Raw genomic sequence first — 20,540 nt, forward strand, 5'->3', positions numbered from 1 at the left:
TTAAATTTCAAACAATTGGAGCCAGCTCTTTATTCTTGAGACTGTTTTGATATGGCCATGGGCAAATTATTCTCTGAACTTGTGTTCATTTTTTTATAAAATGAAGATAACACATGCCTTGCAGGCATTACTAGGTCATATTATTTTTTTTTATTTTTTATTTTTTAAGTTTTTTTTTTTATTAAGTTTATTGGGGTAACATTGGTTAATACAATTATGTAATTTTCAGGTGTACATTATAATTGGACATCTGTATATTCTAGTGTGTGTTTACCACCCAAAGTCCAGTTTCCTTCAGCTACCAAGGTCATATTAAATAAATATAGTAAAAGACATATCATAGGTCAGCTTAATAGGCTTTTCAATATAATAAAGATAAACTTTAGATTTAAATTTTTCATTTTTTTGCCACTAACCTGACATTCTTATGTGCAGCTGTTGTGTATTGATGTTTGCATTTATCTGTAGTTTATTCAATTATCTATAGAGGAAAACGTGTTCTTGTAACATCAGTATATTGACTGCTTTAATCTTTGAAGAAGAGCTACAGTAATGAAGAGGTGAAATTTTAGTATTATCTTTTCCAAGAAGATTTTTTTCAGATTACTTCATTTAATTATAATCTCATAAGTTAAAATTCTTTCTACTTACAAATGGCTTTTCTTTCCCCCAGACTTGCCAGATCAAGTGTTAAGGGTTTTTAAGGCTGATCAGCAAAGCCGATACATCATGATCAGCAAGGACACCACAGCGAAAGAAGTAGTCATTCAGGCCATCAGGGAGTTTGCCGTGACTGCCACCCCCGATCAATATTCGCTCTGTGAGGTCTCTGTCACACCTGAGGGAGTAATCAAACAAAGAAGACTTCCAGACCAGCTTTCCAAACTTGCTGATAGAATACAACTTAGTGGAAGGTATACAATACCTATCTTTTTGGATGTGTTTACTACCCCCTTCAAAACTACATAAAAGTCTAAGAGATGAACACTTGATTTCAAAGGGTTTTTAAAATAAGTAAGCAACCCTGCATATTACAAAGTTTTTTCCTCTTCACTAGGAATTGCTTTATCAAAGTAATTGCACATAGCAAATTTCAGTCTTTACAAGGATCTCTTAAGAACTTGTTCAAAACAAGGGCGCTGTGACCTGAATGTTGTTAACTGCCTGCCAAGCAGTAACTTCTCTGGGCTGGCAGAATGGTAGAGAAAGCCCAATGTAAAGTCACATTGGGTTGATCCATTTTGAACCCATCAAGAGTCACAGATTCTCTGGGAAAATAGAATAATAACCTGTGTCTGATTTCTCCTGCTTCCTCTGTAGAGCTTATTTCCGTATTTAAACTGAAATTTTAAATTTAGCAAAAATAAAAGGGGTAAAATAATCCTGAAAGCTGAGAAGGATAGGAGAAAAGGGAATTACGATTGGTACCCTTGAAATTCCATGTGATTTGTTAGCTTCCATCAATGACTTCTGGATAGGTGGTTCTATGATCTGGTGACCAGGGCAGCAGCTGCATACTTGTGGCTAGAAAGAATTCTTCCGTCATTCTTATTCAGTGTTCTCAAAACGTCCTATAAAAAGTAGCATTATTCTTCCAAGGAATATCATGAGACTATGAACTTTGTTTTTCTTAGATATTACTTGAAAAACAACATGGAAACAGAAACCCTCTGTTCAGATGAAGATGCTCAGGAGTTGCTGAGAGAGAGTCAGATTTCTCTGCTGCAGCTCAGTACAGTCGAAGTAGCCACACAGCTCTCAATGCGAAATTTCGAACTCTTCCGCAACATCGAACCTACTGAATATATCGATGATTTATTTAAACTCAAATCAAAAACCAGCTGTGCCAACCTGAAGAAATTTGAAGAAGTCATTAACCAGGAAACGTTTTGGGTAGCATCTGAAATTCTGAGAGAAACAAACCAGCTGAAGAGGATGAAGATTATTAAGCATTTCATCAAGATAGCACTACACTGTAGGGAATGCAAGAATTTTAACTCAATGTTTGCAATCATTAGGTAAGAAAGCATATTTGTCTTAAGATTCAATTCAGTTTGCAAGTTAAAAATATGTGTCAATCCAGGAAGACCATATAATTTGTGTAAGTGTAGTCGTTTTTAATTCAGTCATATTAAACAGTTCTTTTTCTCTGAATCCTAATCTTAATCTTTAATTTAAAATCTCTTGTACACTAATTTGGAGCCCAGAAATATCTACATTCACCTTTTTTTGTTTTTTGTTTTTTGGTTTTTGGTTTTTTTTTAGCTCTTTGACCATGGGCAGATTATTTGAACTTCTCTGAACATCAGTTTATTTCTTTGTAAAATAATAGTATACCAGAGTTATCGAGTAGATTAAATGACATATAGTAGTCCCCCTTATCTATGGGGAATACGTTACAAGATCCCCAGTGGATGCCCAAAACCACAGATTGCACCAAACCTTATATATACTCTATTTTTTCCTCTACGTACATACCTATGATAAAGATTAATTTAAAGTTAGCCATAGTAAGAGATTAACAACAGTAACTAATAATAAAATAGAACAATATACTGTAATAAAAGTTATGAGAATGGCTTTGGGGCCAGTATTAAGTAAAGTGTTTCTTAAACATAAACACTAAAATACTATGACAAACCTAGATGGCTACTAAGTGACTAATGGACAAGGGGTGTATACAGCCTGAACACACTGGACAAAAGGATGATTTATGTCCTAGAGGGATGAAGTGGGAAAACATGAGATTTTATCATTCTACTCAGAATGGTGCGCTTATGAATTGTTTATTTTTTGGAATTTTCCATTGAATATATTAGTCTTGGAGTTGACTGCAGGTAATTGAAACCATGGAAAAGGGAGACTACTGTAATGAGCGGAGTTCCATCAGACAGCACAAAGGAGATGCCCAATAAATGTTAACTTTCTTCCGTTTTAAGTGCTTAGATTGAAGCCGGAGGAAAATACAGACTGAAGCAATTAGCTATATTGATACTGATGGTGATTATTAAATTGGTCATTCTCCCTGTCTAGGAATTTGATCATGTTCTCACTACTATTATGACTTGTTTTATTTTATTATTATAAGATATTTGGTCAGTCTTCTATGTGCCAAGCTCTGCTTTGTGTGTGGAGGCAAAGCAATGAAACAAAATCCTCCTCTCATGATACTTACATTCTAGTGGTTTTGGTCATAGTAAATGAATTGTGAAGAGCATAAAGAGAAGAAGAGTAAAACTAGAACCCCTTGACCTTCCATTCTCAATACCTAGAACTATTAATAGTTTCTTATGAATCTTTCTGTAAATTGCTATGTATATACAGCATACACACAGAGGTGTTATTTGTGAATAAATCAACAATGCACTATTTTACATACATCATTTCATTGAGGTTGAGTCATTTAATTTTGTACCACTTTTCCTTTTTTCTTCTTAGTGGCCTAAACCTGGCGCCAGTAGCAAGACTGAGAACCACCTGGGAAAAACTTCCCAATAAATACGAAAAGCTATTTCAAGATCTCCAAGACCTGTTCGACCCTTCCAGAAACATGGCGAAATATCGCAATGTTCTCAATAGTCAAAACCTACAACCTCCCATAATCCCTTTATTCCCAGTTATCAAGAAGGATCTCACATTCCTTCATGAAGGTAAATATAAAGTAGAAGGTTTCTGACCTTCACTTATGGAAGGATAGAATAAATCTCATGTGATTCTCTTTTTCTTCTTTGCTAATTATAGGAAATGACTCAAAAGTTGATGGGCTGGTCAATTTTGAGAAGCTAAGGATGATTGCAAAAGAAATTCGTCATGTTGGCCGAATGGCTTCAGTTAACATGGACCCTGCTCTCATGTTCAGGACTCGGTGAGTATGTCATCTTCAGTAGCGCATGTGGGACTAGAGAAGGTTGAATTTTTAAAGCTTCCTGATAAATTAGAAATTTTTGAATATATTTGTAGCATGGCAGAAATTCGACGAGGTCATGCAAAGTGTCTCCATTGAGCTCTACTTTGGAATAAATGTCTTATCTGTATCAAGAGTGCTTTCGACTATCAGTAAAAAGAGTTTGTTCTTCATAAAATTTTCATTTAACATGAGGCACAATTAATGTGTTCCTTATTTTTCAGAACACTGAGATGTAGAGCTAAAACTCATAATCGTTAGTAAGAACTAAACTATGTAAATAATCCAAGTAGTATTGTTTCATTATGCACACAATGGATTTAGCTGGCAGTGTAGTCAAAAATGATTAGTCCAGTGAAGGAGAGGACAGGAGTCAGTCTTCTTTTAAAACAGAAAAATTAAATATATTTGTCTTTGGAGCCACATAAATATTTCAGGTAAATTTGTGTGTGAGAGGTGATTATGCAGTTTAATGTTTGTGGGCTTCTTGTACTGCTTATCCAGAAGTCTAGTCCTTTCTTTCTGAGCTTGTGATCTTTCTGTCTCTCTTTCTATACCCATGCTTCAATCTCCATGGCTCTCACTTACAGGAAGAAGAAGTGGAGGAGTTTGGGGTAAGTGCTGGAGAACTTGCACACCCACACGGTTCTTATTCTGCTCATTGCATTGTTTTCTTTCCTGCTATATTTTCTGATGCTTTGCATTTTTGCATTTTTTTCTTAACCCTCTTGCTCTAGCAGAATTTCAGTTGGCAAACTGACTTCAAGTTTAATCTGTTGGGGCTTTTGCTTTTGAGGTCATGATCCATGGGAGCTGTGAAATGATTGAAGATTATTCTGGGGAACTGTAGGACAGGCATACTTCTGAGCTTTCAGAAAGATTTTATATTAATATAATTTCTGTGTTTTGAAATGGGAAAAGCCTGAAGCAGGGTGAAGGGGAAAGGATGTTAGAAGTAAAAATTGTGCAATTTAAATACAATTGCACAGATATTTGAGAAGTCAACGTATGTAATATAAAAGGTGCCCCTAGACGTTAAAACTAAATTTTTTACAGCTCAACTAACTACTGTTTTCATTCTATAAACCAATTCTTTTTTAAAATAATTCTTAACAATTCATGTGCTAGTTTCTATACATATATGTTTACATTTGCATGACCGTTTTATTAACAATTTGACCATATTACCTCAGATCGCACTACATTTAACCCCCAAAATAAGAAAAGAATTATAAATATTGCAGATAGTTTTTTTTAAAAAAATGTATGTAAAACATCCTTTTAAGGAGAAGAAAATTTAATGTAAATCCTAATTATAACTGTATTCTTGCATGAGCTTTTATATATAATAATTATTATCTGCTGACTTCTATGAGAGGACGGCCTTGAATGTCTATTGATGTGAAAAGTAGAATTTTCCAGTTAGAACTGAACAGGTACCAAACATATATGTATGTATGTAGGATTCTTTTTTAACTTTTAAAAAAGTTAATCTATATTATTCTATAGTCCTTCATAACAGTTTACTTACCAGAATGAAGCATGTAACCTTTGAACATAGAACATTTATATAAGTCTTGGCATGATTCAAATCAAGTAATCCCATGCTAGAGTGAGCTGCATATATCTACCTTTTCATCTTCCAGGTCTCTCAGCCAGGGTAGTACAAATGCAACAGTGCTAGATGTTGCTCAGACAGGTGGTCATAAAAAGCGGGTACGTCGTAGTTCCTTTCTCAATGCCAAAAAGCTTTATGAAGATGCCCAAATGGCTCGAAAAGTGAAGCAGTACCTGTCCAATTTGGAGCTAGAAATGGATGAAGAGAGTCTTCAGACATTATCACTGCAGTGTGAGCCAGCAACCAACACACGTGAGTTTTTCCTTAAAGTGGCTGCAGAATCTGACTGGAATGCACATTTGTTTCCTGCGCAGCGCTGTGGGTGGTGACAAAATAGGGCTTAGTGCAGAGGAGGATAGAGCATCTTGAGACATACTAACCTTTCCCTTGAATGTTATTGTCGAATACCATGCAGCAATGTCCTAGGCTAGGCCTCTTCCTCCAACTGGGTTAGTGTGGGGAGGTGGACACCATAGACCTATTTAGGGTGACTGTTTTGATTTCATTCCAGTATAGCCAGTATGCAGGCAGAGGACACAGGAGTAGATGCTTCTCCCATTTGCATCCCTCGTTTTCTCACACATACTTCCAAAGTGATGGGCAACCTAAGAGGGGTGAGGGGCCCACCAGGTCAGAGCAGCAGAGAACTAGATATGCTGCTGCCTTTTATACCTTCAGCCCAGACAGCACTCAGCATTAAGTTCAGCAGCCACGTAAAGCAGTAGTTCTGCTACATACAATGAACCATGACTCAGCCTAACATGTAGCTTCCTAGTCTTTAAAAATTTGGCCAGGCTAGAAATGGCTAGTTTTCTCTTTATGCGTCTGTATCTGTAAGACAGAGGCATTTTCCAGTTAAGAAATGGCTGAGTCTTTTCTGGGCAGGATCGAAGATACCTTGTATTGAATGAAAATGTTAGATGACGTGAAAAAATTCAAGTTATTGAATTTACCCAAGACTACAAAAGCTCTGTGTATCATGATGAAGAGCTTGTCCTCTGAAGTCAGATTGGTCTGAGATCAAATCCTGTTTATTTCTCATTCTGGCTGTATCACCTTAGGCAAGTTACTTGAGCTCCCTAATCCTTAGCTTCTTTATGTATAAAATGCAGGAAGTGTACATATGTCATCGAGGTGTTTTTAATATTAATGTGCTATATATATACATATATGTATAGGATTTAATTGCCCTATTAATTGGTTTGCCTTCTATCTGCCATGGAATTACACACTCAGTATAATACTCGGACAGTATTAGCTACCACTAGCTAACATAATTCTACCCTATAGGAGAGAAAATTTAGTAGTAAAAGGATTGCAGTTAATGTCATTTATTAAATAAAAACTAAGCTCATATATGTTAAGGAATTTTGGACATCATTTTAGAAAAACAATTCCTGACAATTTTCCTGTTGTAGTTTTTATCATACATTTGTTGTTTTGTAGAATATACTTACACATAACATAGTGAACTATCCACATTTTTCTATATTTTAATATGGTATTTAATAGTGCAGTCATCTTTTGAGATAGCTAATATCATAAAGTAAATATCTTTGTTCTATCATGCCTTTAATATTTTCTGTAACGAGCTGGGGTTTACCTCCTGCCCCCATTTCTGTCCTTTACATAGGCAACAGAACGAAGAATACACATTTTAGTATTCTAATTGCAGAACATCCTCATGCAGTTCTAAAATTATCTTATATGTAGCTACTAACATCTTAAATTTCTTGTTCTGTTTTCAACCCAAACAATTATTAGTGCCTAAGAATCCTGGTGACAAAAAGCCTGTCAAAACTGAGACCTCCCCAGTGGCTCCGAGGGCAGGGTCACAGCAAAAAGCACAACCCCAGCCACAGGCCCAGCAGCAGCAGCCACCACATAAAGTCAACCAAGGACTTCAGGTTCCTGCTGTGTCCCTTTATCCTTCACGCAAGAAAGTGCCTGTGAAGGATCTCCCACCCTTTGGTAGGTGATTAAATTCATATCCTCTTTTGGTGCTATCTTCTGTCATGTTTTTCAGATTAGAAAAAAATGCTCATCTTAGATAACTTTGTGTAATATTCTTGAGTCTCCGTTGATGTTCAAAGTTAAACTTTACTTTTGCCAGTGGAAGGGCCTGATTTTATAGACTCGTTTAATCATGCTCATTTATCATGGTGCGGGGTGGGAGCATGAAGTGGAGAAATTATACTTTTACTTATTTAATTTTTAATGAGCATGGAAGTTGCTTTGTCTATGTACATTATTTAAACTGATTTTGCCTTATGATCAATTAATTACTGGAATTTAGGCAGAATGTATTTTTAAGTGAAATGACTTGTCTGGAGGTAAATTTTTTAAAAAATTATTTGTTGAATCCCTAGTACTATAACTGGAGTGGGGGCGGGAGGGTACAATTAATTTCTGAATATTAAGAAGCCAAATCATGCTTCATCTTCTCTATTAAAAGTAATAGATCTGCTAGTTTAGTCTCTTTATGTAAATTATACAGCAGAATTATTTTTCATAAAATTTACTGGTAGTTTTTTCACATATGTAAAGGAAACACTGTTAACAAAGGGAAATAAATTTTTTTAGGAAACCGGTAGCAAAGAGTTTACTTAGATAAGATAGGGTATTGGCTGTTCCTGTCCTTATGATTTGGGCAAGAATCTTGTATAGCACATCCTTCATACCCTCTATATTTGGCTCATTTCTCCTGATCAGCAAGTTGACATTGGGGAAGAGTGAGAAAAAAGTACCTTTACTTGACATTTCCCCTTTCAAATGTTTGTATTGCTCCCCATCTCAAACAATCTGCATAACATCTTTCTTGACCACTATTTCCCTGGAATCCGACTTCTAGTTCCTCTCTTACACTGAACTTCTTATATCAAAGTTATTCAGTCCTCCTTTTAGCTAAATATATCCTGTTAGCCCAAATGTAGGTGTGCTGAATAGAAAGCTATCCCCTATTTTCCCAGAGAGAATATTTTTCAAAATGTTTTTAGACCTTTTTGGATTTATGAACTTTACAAATGTGGATAAAATAGTCGTGTCTTCTTATGATAATTAATTTAACATAAACATTTAAAGTCATAATATAAACTATTAATTTAGAGATACTAAGCCCCTCTAATGTAATTCATGAAATAATTTTGTCCAAATACTGTCTGCATTCCAAATCAAACCATTCATATAGCTATAATGTGGTTAGCATTTCATGCATTCATGTCTATTAGTATCTACACATGTAATTAAAATATTGCTTTCAAAATGATTTTAAAAGGTTATATTAAAATAACATCAAACACATGAGGTGAAATAAAGGGATAAATATTAAATTTCATTGCCTCTTCTTTAATGCATTCTGTTAAGTCTAAGAACATTAAAACTAGCATTAATTGAGATAGTTTGAGGCTATAAATCCTTTTGTTCCCCACCCTCATTCTACTTGATCCTACACTTGACACTTCTGAACACCTTTTGCGTGGTCTCTATGACACGACCATTTCCTGGGCGTTCTTCTCCCTTCTCTTTCATCTATTTATTTAATAAATCTTAATTACATGGAATTCCTTAGAACTCTTTTGTTTGCTTTCCTTGCTCTTCCTTTTAGCTCTTGGCTCTTGACTTCCATCCTGACATTCCACTTCCCCAGAGCGAACATATCCAACAACGTGAAAATACCTGTTTCGAGTTCAAACTTGACTTCTCAAATAATAAATATTATTTTTTCCCAATTGTTGTCTGACATGTTGTTGAATAAAGATGGTGATTACATTAAGATTTAGAACCTAAAGTAAAAATCAGAAGCAGTCCATTTGTGGAGCACTCTGGAAGGTGTCAGTCTGAGACCAATCTCCAGGTGTCTTGTGCCTTCTGTAAGCTTACTGTTTATACTGTGACGAGCACAGAGACCACTGAAAATGTAAATAGGTTGACACTAAATGCAGTATTAAATCTTAACACAAAAGTTTTTTTCATTATCAACACTATTTCTTTTCAGTCTTGAAATAGATATTTATTTATTTTTCTCTGATAGGCATAAACTCTCCACAAGCTTTAAAGAAAATTCTTTCTTTATCTGAAGAAGGAAGTCTGGAGCGCCACAAGAAACAGACAGAAGATACGATATCAAATGCATCTTCACATCTTTCTTCTCCTCCCACTTCTCCACAAAGTTCTCCAAGGAAAGGTACAACTAAATTAGTGTTTCCCTTTATAGTGATCTATGCATTTCAGCTATAATGAATTTGAATAGAGAGCTTTATAAACAAAAACTAATACCTTCCTGATTTATTTTTTCATTGTATTAACACGGGTCTTGATTACCTTTTTTGTTGCTGTCTTGTTTTAATTTTACCCAATCGGACTTTCCTCTTCACATTGATGCTTTTCTTATATTAAAATAATAGACAGTTTTCTGCCATATAACCCTCCAGGATACTTTATTTTCCTACCCTTAACTGAGTGGGTATTAAGCCAATAATAAACGCTAAGATACTTTTCCCTAGAGGAAGGCCAAAAAGGTTAAATAAATTGTGAGATTTCACTGAAACAACAAATACCTCTTCTGTTTTACTTTTTAGATATTGCAGATATCTGTGCATTTTGTGTGGGTATCAGTCTCTGCTCTCCTTGTTAAATGGATACATCTAAATTCTTTTCTCATCCTGTTGTTAGGTGGCATTGGCAATCAGCTGAGATCTTTTGGCTCCGGGCAGTTGGACTTAACCAGTTCCTCCTCTTCTCTTGGAAGTGAGAACAGTAACAAGAATAACAATGCACCACGGACCTATGGGATAGGTGGGGTTTATAGAACCAGAAATGGGGTGGGAAAGAGAGGAATTATCTCATTAGTTAAGGAAAATGGGAGAATTCCTCTAAATGTCAAGGGCTCCATCTGAGTGATCCTTTTCTCTAGAGATGTTTTTTCGAATAGGCTGTTCAGGGAAGGCTTTAAATCTTATCTGTCAGAACTTGTAATGTGGTTTATAAAAAGACATTTCATAGATGAACACATTAAATCTTATCAAGACCTGTGCAACCTTTAAAAAATAAATCAGGAATTAAAAATTTACTGAAAGGATGGGGAAATACTATTTAGAGGGTAAATGAGCAACAATTTAAGTGCTCTAGATTTAACTTTTTATTAGCTGAGTGGCATTGAAACATTTGTATCGCATACATAGAATCATATAAAATCAATACTTTAAGTAATATAAGATCCTTAGTGGTGTTTTCAAAGAAATGAGTACTCAGAAAGAAGATATGAAGTTTTTCATTAAAAATATCAAGATAAGTGTGTTTCCGATTTTCAAAGTTATTTTTAGCAACAAAGAGAGTAAAGTGTCCTACAGGTCAAAAAATGGACATCTGTTTAGGTATTTTTAAAAGTGATGGTCTAGGGAGAAAGTGGAGATTTTGTATATTACACTCTTCAAAACAACTGGCTTTTATGCGATTTGCCCAATATATTATTAATGTCGAAAAACCAAATAGCAGAAATCCAAAGATATTTTCTTCAGGTTTTATTTCTTATGCGTCCACTTAAAATTATAAGTATAATGCAAATTTCCAGTTGAATGATTCTATGCCATAAAGTTCTAAAAATTGAAAACCATTGGAAACAAGATTACTGACTTTGCGGTTTGGAAAAGAACATACTTTTAAATCTGATCATAGTTATTCTTCATAGTTTCTTTTATATAGCTAATAATAATGGTGAAACTTGTATTTAAGGGACTAAGAATAGTCAAGTAGTACCATGATTTCTGCATCATATCCTGGCCCACATAATAGTGTTTTCTTTTTTCCTCTCTAAACGTTTATTAAGCAAATTAAGCTTCATTTGAGTAAAAATTTACCTTATCTCAGTCACCTGCTCTCCACAAGTAAAAGGTTTTCCCCGCTTTGGCCTATATTTTGTTTTTACTTCTGTTTGGTAGACTTCAGTTTTATGTTCTAAAGCTACAGCATCTAATTAACATGATTGTATTTCCCATGCAGGCTATACTTTGGCTCCCAGTGGTACCGTGGATAATTTTTCAGATTCTGGTCACAGTGAAATTTCTTCACGATCCAGTATTGTCAGCAATTCTTCCTTTGACTCAGTGCCAGTCTCTCTGCATGATGAGAGACGCCAGAGGCATTCTGTCAGCATCGTGGAGACAAATCTAGGTGTGGGCAGGATGGAAAGGCGGACCATGATTGAACCTGATCAATACAGCTTAGGGTAGGTGCCTTTTCTTTAGTGTTCTGTACCTTCTTTCTTCCATCTTTGAAAAATTAGGGTTTTTTTCCTGGTGTGTATTTGTATTTATCTTACACAATGCCTAAGAACTTTTCTCCCATCCCAGTTACTAATTTTCACAATTTCTAGGTTATTAAGTACCACGCCATTTTTGTTGTGCTTTTTGAGTTAGGTTTATTCTTATTAGAACACAGTTCTGTGCTGAAGGCAGAGGGTGACTTTAGGATATATCTCAGTTCTTTTGTATGAGCTGTCTTCCTGAAATAATAAGATTATTTTGAGCCTTATAAGGAAAATGTTCATTTATTATAAGGAAGTAATTGTTCTAGTCTCTCCATATTTATTTTATAAGGTGAGAAAATTGGATGTGACAGACTGGCCACTATAATGCATTTGGGCGATGGTTTCATTGCCACCTTCCTAGGAAAAAGTATTTTGCTTTTATCATAGGTTTATTAGTTACCAGCCGTGCTTTTTCTTTTTCATTTTTTTTGATTGCTTAGATCCTACGCGCCAATGTCTGAGAGTCGGGGCTTATATGCTACAGCGACAGTAATTTCTTCTCCAAGCACAGAGGAACTTTCCCAAGACCAGGGGGATCGTGCTTCACTCGATGCTGCTGACAGTGGCCGTGGGAGTTGGACCTCGTGCTCAAGTGGTTCCCATGATAATATACAGACCATCCAGCACCAGAGGAGCTGGGAAACACTTCCATTCGGGCATACTCACTTTGATTATTCAGGGGATCCTGCAAGTGTATGGGCCTCAAGCAGCCATATGGACCAAATTATGTTTTCTGATCATAGCACAAAGTATAACAGGCAAAATCAAAGTAGGGAGAGTCTTGAACAAGCCCAATCCCGGGCAAGCTGGGCCTCTTCCACAGGCTACTGGGGGGAAGACTCAGAAGGTGACACAGGCACAATAAAGCGAAGGGGTGGCAAAGATGTTTCCATTGAAGCCGAAAGCAGCAGCATGCCATCTGTGACCACAGAAGAAACCAAACCTGTCCCCGTGCCTGCCCACATAGCTGTGACATCAACTGCTGCAAAGGGACTTATTGGTAAGCTTTTTGGAGAGCTTGTCATGTCTGCATCATGGCCTTAATCTAACTTATTTCAAAAGTAAAATCATGTGTTTGTGGTTCTTTCCCCCACTGCTGGATAGGGTTTGAAATGAATAGTGGTTAAGAGCCCAGATTCTGTGGTCAGGTACATATAAATATTTTCCATCGTAGTATATATACATTCAATACATCTTCACTGTCAGGATCAGTAGGTTGTCATCGATATTTTCTGGTCTCATATTGATTCTTTTAGCTGAAAATTATCAGGAAGGATAGCCATTCTTTGTAGAGGAAGCATTTTTGTTTAATTGAAACTTTTAAGTATTTTATTATTGTGTTTCGTTCCCTTGGATGAAGTGTATTTAGAACTTATACTTGGCTTCTTTATCTTCTGATGATTTTTGTTACGCAGACAAATTATTTCTGTGCTAAACAAATTTCTCACTATACACTATGGAATAAGGGAGAGAGTGCTCCGACATATCGTGATGAGTAAAAGCTTAGGAGTCAGGTAGATTGGGGTTGAGATCACTGTTTTGCTACTTCGTAGCTTTGTGGTATTGGACCAAGGTACTGAGCTATGTCTGTTTCCTCATCTGTAAAATGAGTTAAATAATTTTTTCTAATACAGTTGGTGTGAGGATTAAAGGAATTCTCAGCGAAGTGCTTAGAACTGTGCGCAGATAGTATTTGATGAGTGCATGAAAGATATTATTGCTTTGTTACTACCGTTTCTCTTGTGAAGTCTCTCATATTCCCTCGGTCCTCTCTGGCTGTATTTTTCTATGATACATTTAATGTCTGTATAATTGAAGTGTAGGAACACATAGGATATAGAGTGAGAAATTCTGGAGCATAATCATTACAGACGTCACTTTTATTAGTAGAGAAATTGTAGTTATTTTACCATATAAATAGTCAAATTTAAAATCCTTTCAAGGTGAGAGGAGATAACAGTTAATACTTCCTCTTAGGTTAGAAATTTCAAAGCACTTTCTTTTAACAAACTAATACTACGACTTTTTACTGCAAAGGAAAGAAAAGTGATTTTCAGTTCCTAACAGTTTGGTCTAGAAATTTCAAGAAAATAAACTTTGATTTTACTTACTTTACAGATTTCACATTGTAGGTCATGAGCATTAATAAAAAGACTTTAAGAAAAATACATACCTTACACATAGTTTTAGAGTTTTTAAATTTGCATCATTTGTTTTACTATTCCAAATTTATTTAAATTCACGATTTTCCAAAGTGAGGCCCAAGAACAGATGCAATGTGGAATTGTTTCTCTGCCCGATAAGGGTAAATGAACCAAAGCGTCAATAACCTACCTAGTCCCTGGGCGTGGAGCATGAGGCACTTTTCCCAGGCTAACTATTAACTCGTTACGGATATAATACTGAGTGCCTTTTATGTTCTCTCTTTGCTTAATCTTTCCAATAGAGCCAATGGTTAGATGTTGACCTTATTACTGTTGTATTAAGACAAGTAAGACAAGTTTTAAATAGCTTGTTTTAAGTTAAAGGTTCTGAGACACCCATTTGGCCACACAGAGATAACCATTTTGAAATCTGTTTTTGTTAACATCGATTCCCCCGCCTGCCACATCCCCTACCTCTATCCCATACCACACACAAATCACATTTGCTATTACGCCGTGTGTGCCGTCTTAATAATTATTTTTGTAGTTTTTGTTATGGACATGGGTGGCAGGAGATATTCTTCCACAACATTTTTGATGACTGGTACATTGTCTTCACCACAGCGCGAAAGGAGGGCAGGTATCGAGAGCCCCCGCCCACGCCTCCGGGCTACATCGGAATCCCCATCACGGACTTCCCGGAGGGGCATCCCCACCCAGCCAGGAAACCTCCGGACTACAATGTGGCACTCCAGAGATCGCGGATGGTCGCCCGCCCCACGGACGCAGCCGGGCCCTCGCTGGCGCAGCAGCCGCACGCGCATCCGGCCAGCGCCAGGCCGCTAAACAAGCCGCAGTGGCACAAGCCCAACGAGTGCGACCCGCGCCTCGCCCCCTACCAGTCTCAAGGGTTTTCCACCGAGGAGGATGGTACGGAAGCATTCGTAAAACCATAGACTTAGATGTGTTCGCTTATGCTGCGTGTAAGCTTGCCAAGGCATTTCAGTTTTCTTAATGCTGCGATCGATCACCTTTGTCTTTAGCCATACACAGCATAAAGAACCTTTTATACTCAGAGTTCCTAATTTGGGGTTGAAGCTTTTGACTGTTGTGGTGTGTGTGTGTGTGTGTGTGTGTGTGTGTGTGTGGTGGTGGTGTGGTGGTATGTTGGCGCATGCGCGCGCTTTCTAAATGGCTTAAGAAATACCAGAGATTGCAGAAGTGGTCACTTGTAATAAAGTGCGCATGTGGCTGGATTCCCTTCCTAAGTCTCAAAGTGTTCTGTTGGAAATATTACATTTGGACTTTTAAATGAATTCCAAATGAGTTCCCAGTGAAAGCGTGATGAAGAAATACACTTCCCTATAACTTTTTTGCCTTCGTTTTACAACTCTGCCTGGCCGATCTGGAATGAGGAGGAGTGGGGAGAGCATGCCGCCTCTTTCCTTTTTTAAGTTTTGATTTTAACATGTTTTAGTATGCAAATAATCGTAGTAAAAAGCAAACCACAAAAATGAAAATTACTTATAATCCCGCCACTTGCAGATAACCACTATTAACATTTCGTTATACATCCTTTTAGACTTTTTTATGTGTATGTGACTATATTATAAAAAAGTCACGTGCTGTTTTATAACTTTTTTCAATGAATTTATTTTTGTTTTTCAGTAGATATATAGCGTAACTATTTTTGTATTATATATACATTTAAAGATAGGCATCATATACTTTATTCTAAAATTATTATTATTAGTCATTACCTAGGAACAAAAGGCAGGGATTTTAAGTGAGGTATACCAAGAAAAACAGCTATGGTATTGTTATTTAGCGCATCAGCGAACATATTGTATTCTCTCTAAGCACAAGAAACAACTTCTTGTTCATTGATTTATTTTTCTTTCCTGGCCATGTTTGCAGAAGATGAACAAGTATCTGCTGTTTGAGGCACAGGCTTTTCTGGATCCATTGTGAGCCCCCTACGAGGAGAGCACAAGACGACGTCCCCAGCATTGGAGTCTGGGAACTCACATTCTGAGGATGGTGGACCAGTTTGCCTCCTTCCCTGCCTTAAAAGCAGCATGGGGCTTCTTCTCCTCTTCTTCCTTTCCCCTTTGCATGTGAAATACTGTGAAGAAATTGCCCTGGCACTTTTCAGACTTTGTTGCTTGAAATGCACAGTGCAGCAATCTTCAAGTTCCCACTGTTGCTGCCTGCCACATCACACAGTATCATTCCAAATTCCAAGATCATCACAACAAGATGATTCACTCTGGCTGCACTTCTCAATGCCTGGAAGGATTTTTTAAAATCTTCCTTTTCGATTTCAATCCAGTCCTAGCACTTGGTCTCATTGGGATAATGAGAAAAGCTAGCCATTGAACTTCTCGGGGCCTTTAACCCACCAAGGAAGACAAAGAAAAACAATGAAATCCTTTGAGTACAGTGCTTGTCCACTTGTTTACAATGTCCTTTTTTTTTTTTTTAAATGAGTTTAAAGATTGTGTTCAGAGAGTAAATGTTATATCCATTTAATGATTACAGTATTATTTTGAACCTTTAAGTAGGGTTGCCAGCCTGGGTTTCTAAAAAAACCAAATATGCCGGACAGGGTGTGGTCACACGAAGAAGAGGGGACAACCTGGCTTGCGACCCTGTCTTCCCGTGTCCTTCTGGCCTCACCTACGAAGTGCCCTATCCTGGAGAAGTATAAAACGTTAGCCAGTTCCGAAGATACCAAGACACCCCATCCACACCTTCCCCAGTGGGTGGGGTTCTTCTGTAAAACTGTTTGCACATGGCCAGGGGAGGGAAATAGGACTGTTGTGTCCTGTGTCTGAGCCTTATGGAGTGCAGGACAGTGTCATTTGAGGGCGCGTCCTGCTCCATTGAGATGGATGGCAAACCCCATTTTTTTTTTTTAAGTTATGTTTCTTTGATTTTTGTTAATTTAGTTTTAGGGATTTTTGTTGTTGTTTTTAAAGAGAAATGTTTATAACTGGATAGCATTGCAGTGAAAGCAGCTTGGGACTGTTGGAGCTAATGCCAGCTGTTTATACTGCTCTTTTAAGACAGCTTCCCTTTGTTGAATTGGCATTAGGGAATAAACAAGCCTTTAACATGATAAAAGATCAAAAGATCAAAAACCTGGTTAGATATGCCAGCCTTTGCAAGGTGGGTTAGTCACCAAAGACTAACCAGTAAGTGGCTTTATGGACACTATGGATAGAGAAGGCCTACGTGTAGCAACCACCTGCTCACAGCTGCTATTAACCCTATAATGACTGAAATGACCCCTCCACTCTATTTTTGTGTTGTTTTTGCACAGACTCCGGAAAAGTGAAGGCTGCCAATCCGAGTAGTACTCAAATGTGAGGAACTGCTGGTCTTGGATTTTTTTTCCATTAAATTCAGCTGATCATATTGATCAGTAGATAAACGTAAATAGCTTCAAATTTTAAAAGTCGAATTGCAGTGTTTTTTCACTGTATCAAACAATGTCAGTGCTTTATTTAATAATTTTCTTCTGTATCATGGCATTTGTCTACTTGCTTATATATTACATTGTCAATTATGCATTTGTAATTTTACATGTAATATGCATTATTTGCCAGTTTTATTATATAGGCTATGGACCTCATGTGCATATAGAAAGACAGAAATCTAGCTCTACCACAAGTTGCACAAATGTTATCTAAGCATTAAGTAATTGTAGAACATAGGACTGCTAATCTCAGTTCTCTCTGTGATGTCAAGTGCAGAATGTACAATTAACTGGTGATTTCCTCATACTTTTGATACTACTTGTACCTGTATGTCTTTTAGAAAGACATTGGTGGAGTCTGTATCCCTTTTGTATTTTTAATACAATAATTGTACATATTGGTTATATTTTTGTTGAAGATGGTAGAAATGTACTATGTTTATGCTTCTACATCCAGTTTGTACAAGCTGGAAAATAAATAAATATAACATAAAGCCTTGTCTATATTCTTAATGAATCATGCATGCTTTTTGTTATTGAAGTGGAATAAAGCCCTTGGGTCTCACAATGAGAGCAAGTTCTCAGGAGGCTGAGGAGACAACCTACTTAGCCTAAAAACTGCCCAATAGCCTAGTCTTTCTGGTAGCTTTCTGTTGATTTAGAGAAAAGAATATCGTTAATGTTAAACCAAACCATCTTCAGAATTCACAGTGTTTCTTGAGATTCAATGAAAAACGAAGACGATATATTTATACAAGTTGTCTCTTCAACTCTTTTCCAATAAAAATATTTGTGGGACACCATATTTTGATTCCTAATATGCGCACTAAGAAACAGGACCTCAGACAACTTAAACTCTCATTCAAGATCATGACCACTAAAAGTTAAGAATACAATTTAGCTAATGATCTGGGACTTCTGATGAGTACATGAAGAATATCATTGTTATGTCTATGAGTTCTAATGTGTGGTAAGTCTCAATACTTCAGTCTATCAAAACACATATATAAAAACGTAAAAAGCAACAACCTATTCAAGCACATTTTGAAATTGACTCATTTCTTATCCTCAAGCAGACGTAAATGAAAATACTATCCATTACCCACTGAGAAGCCTCAAAAGTCAGAGTTGGAAGGACATGGGAGCACAGGCACCGAACATGAGAAAATGTGAGAGTCTGAAAAAGGAATCAAGAGTTTAGTCCCCATGCTAATGTGGCCACTGGCTAACTTAGTTACCTTTCTGAGGCATTTGTGCTTTGCTGTCTTGGTGAGTAAATTTTGAAAATCTGGCCATCAGAACAATTGGAAAATTAAAACCAGTAGCTTCATCCATACCTTTTAGAAAACAAAGGTAGTGTGTGTGTGTGTGTGTGTGTGTGTGTGTGTGTGTGTGTGTGTGTGTGTGTGTTATCATGTGCTTGCTTCTGTCATCTATTCATTATAAAGCCTATTGCCCAGGGCCACCCCTATCAAAACAGCAACCTATGCGCTAGTTACTGTGATGCTCTATTTAAATCTCTGTCATTCAAAGCTGAATTTTCTCAAGTCTGTTTTAAAAAATATTAAGAATCTTATGGTTTGAAGACTATTCTCTTCATCCTTACATGTTATATTCTGCAAAAATGTAGGAAAATGACAAATCAGCCATGGTGCCTACTATTTCTCTTTTGTTTTAGTTTATCTTCAATTAACAAAAGACTTGTCTCTGCTTTAAGCTTTCGAGAAATATATGTTCATCGGGTGTGATCAATAACAGTGACAATTTAATCTGTGTCATATTAATAATAGAACTTTGCCAAGTTTTAGGAATGTTGTAGAAAGTGTTGGCAAACGTCTGATGCTTTGTTCCTAATCAAGAAGTCCAAACAGACCTCAGTCTGCTTTCATACAGGTTAGAGCCCTTCAAATATTTCCTCAGCTTTAATCCATTTCTTCTGTTGGGAGGTATAAAGTGTATGCTCATCGATGGTTTAATATGTTTTGCGTCTAGTTCACTGACAACATGTCTCAAAATTTTTTCGAATGATACAAGCTGCTGAGAATGTGTGTGTTAACATACCTGTTAGGTCTGCGTACTAATGTATTTCTCAGTGTATTTTACACTTAACGTGCTGAAGAAAAATAGGAAGCTCTCTGAGTCAAGTTCATGAGACTTCTTTAAAAATAGCTTACTCAAAGATTAAAGGAAGTGCAGCAACTGAAGAGTTACGTTGTTGATGGGGAAAGCAAATGATTTTGTAAATAATCAGAAAGAATGTCAAGCAGGGGTGGAAAAGGGCAATAATGTAATGGAAATGAGTAAAGCAGATTGCAACAGAGGTGACATGACACTTTTAAGAATGGCTTAGAATGAATGATAATTTACCCAGTTGAGAATGAGACAAAACCATTCATGTGGAAATGAAAAATAATATGTAATTGCACTTTTTTCAACATTCACATATTAGCCAAATACAAGGCAAACGCAATAAAATTCCTGCCTATGTTTGAAATTATGCTTATTGCCCAGTTAGTTTTTACAGTGCCATGCCTATAGAAGAGGAAAATGTATAGAGGTGATCAAAACATTGCATGCAAGTTTAAAGAATCTTAGAAAAGTCTTTATTTCATGGGCAGTCAAAAAAGTCATAACGATTTTCATCATGAGGAAAATCATCAAAGCATAGAATATAATATCTGAAGTAAATTTAAAATCAAATGACCAATTTTATACAGGTGAAGAAAAAGTGAAATACATGAAGTCCAGGGTATTCAACACCTCAAAAATAAAAGCTAGTTCTGTTTGTTTTTTTTTTTGTTGTTGTTGTTGTTGTTTTTTGTAAATTGTAAAGTTTAAAGAACTTGTAATAATACTAACTATTTGACCTAAACCCGAGTAGTTGAAATGCATTGTGGCCTGCTGGCAACCAATGAAGTAACAGTATATCAGATTATTTGAGGTTTTTCTTAATTAATACAGGTTGGAACATTTCAAATAAGATTACAAAATTGACTTAGGATCAAAAGAATGTCATGTATAGCATTAAGATGAAAATATGTACAATGATTCCAAATGTAGTTTTAATGAGCTAATTTCATGCATATAGT

General features: G+C 36.4%; 1 protein-coding gene across 15 annotated transcripts in view; it reads left to right on the top strand.

Moving 5' to 3' along the window:
• Positions 1–17,957, top strand: part of RAPGEF2 (Rap guanine nucleotide exchange factor 2) — a 209,779-nt gene extending 191,822 nt beyond the window's left edge. For 4 of the 15 annotated variants that reach the window (XM_039876261.1, XM_039876262.1, XM_039876271.1 and 1 more), the window contains 13 exons: positions 674–914; positions 1,635–2,018; positions 3,439–3,650; positions 3,742–3,865; positions 4,495–4,518; positions 5,551–5,774; positions 7,287–7,493; positions 9,553–9,705; positions 10,194–10,316; positions 11,520–11,745; positions 12,267–12,826; positions 14,595–14,900; positions 15,888–17,858. In XM_039876261.1, coding sequence (XP_039732195.1) covers positions 674–914; positions 1,635–2,018; positions 3,439–3,650; positions 3,742–3,865; positions 4,495–4,518; positions 5,551–5,774; positions 7,287–7,493; positions 9,553–9,705; positions 10,194–10,316; positions 11,520–11,745; positions 12,267–12,826; positions 14,595–14,900; positions 15,888–15,913 — 2,810 coding nt within the window. In that variant the 3' untranslated portion in view covers positions 15,914–17,858. Of the gene's footprint in view, positions 1–673; positions 915–1,634; positions 2,019–3,438; positions 3,651–3,741; positions 3,866–4,494; positions 4,519–5,550; positions 5,775–7,286; positions 7,494–9,552; positions 9,706–10,193; positions 10,317–11,519; positions 11,746–12,266; positions 12,827–14,594; positions 14,901–15,887 lie in introns of all 15 variants that reach the window. The other 11 variants (XM_039876267.1, XM_039876268.1, XM_039876275.1 and 8 more) reach the window with 9 other exon arrangements.
• Positions 17,958–20,540: the final 2,583 nt, after the last annotated feature.

The sequence above is a fragment of the Pteropus medius genome, unplaced genomic scaffold, assembly GCF_902729225.1.
Source record: "Pteropus medius unplaced genomic scaffold, Ma_sr-lr_union100, whole genome shotgun sequence".
Classification (NCBI taxonomy): Eukaryota; Metazoa; Chordata; class Mammalia; order Chiroptera; family Pteropodidae; genus Pteropus; species Pteropus medius.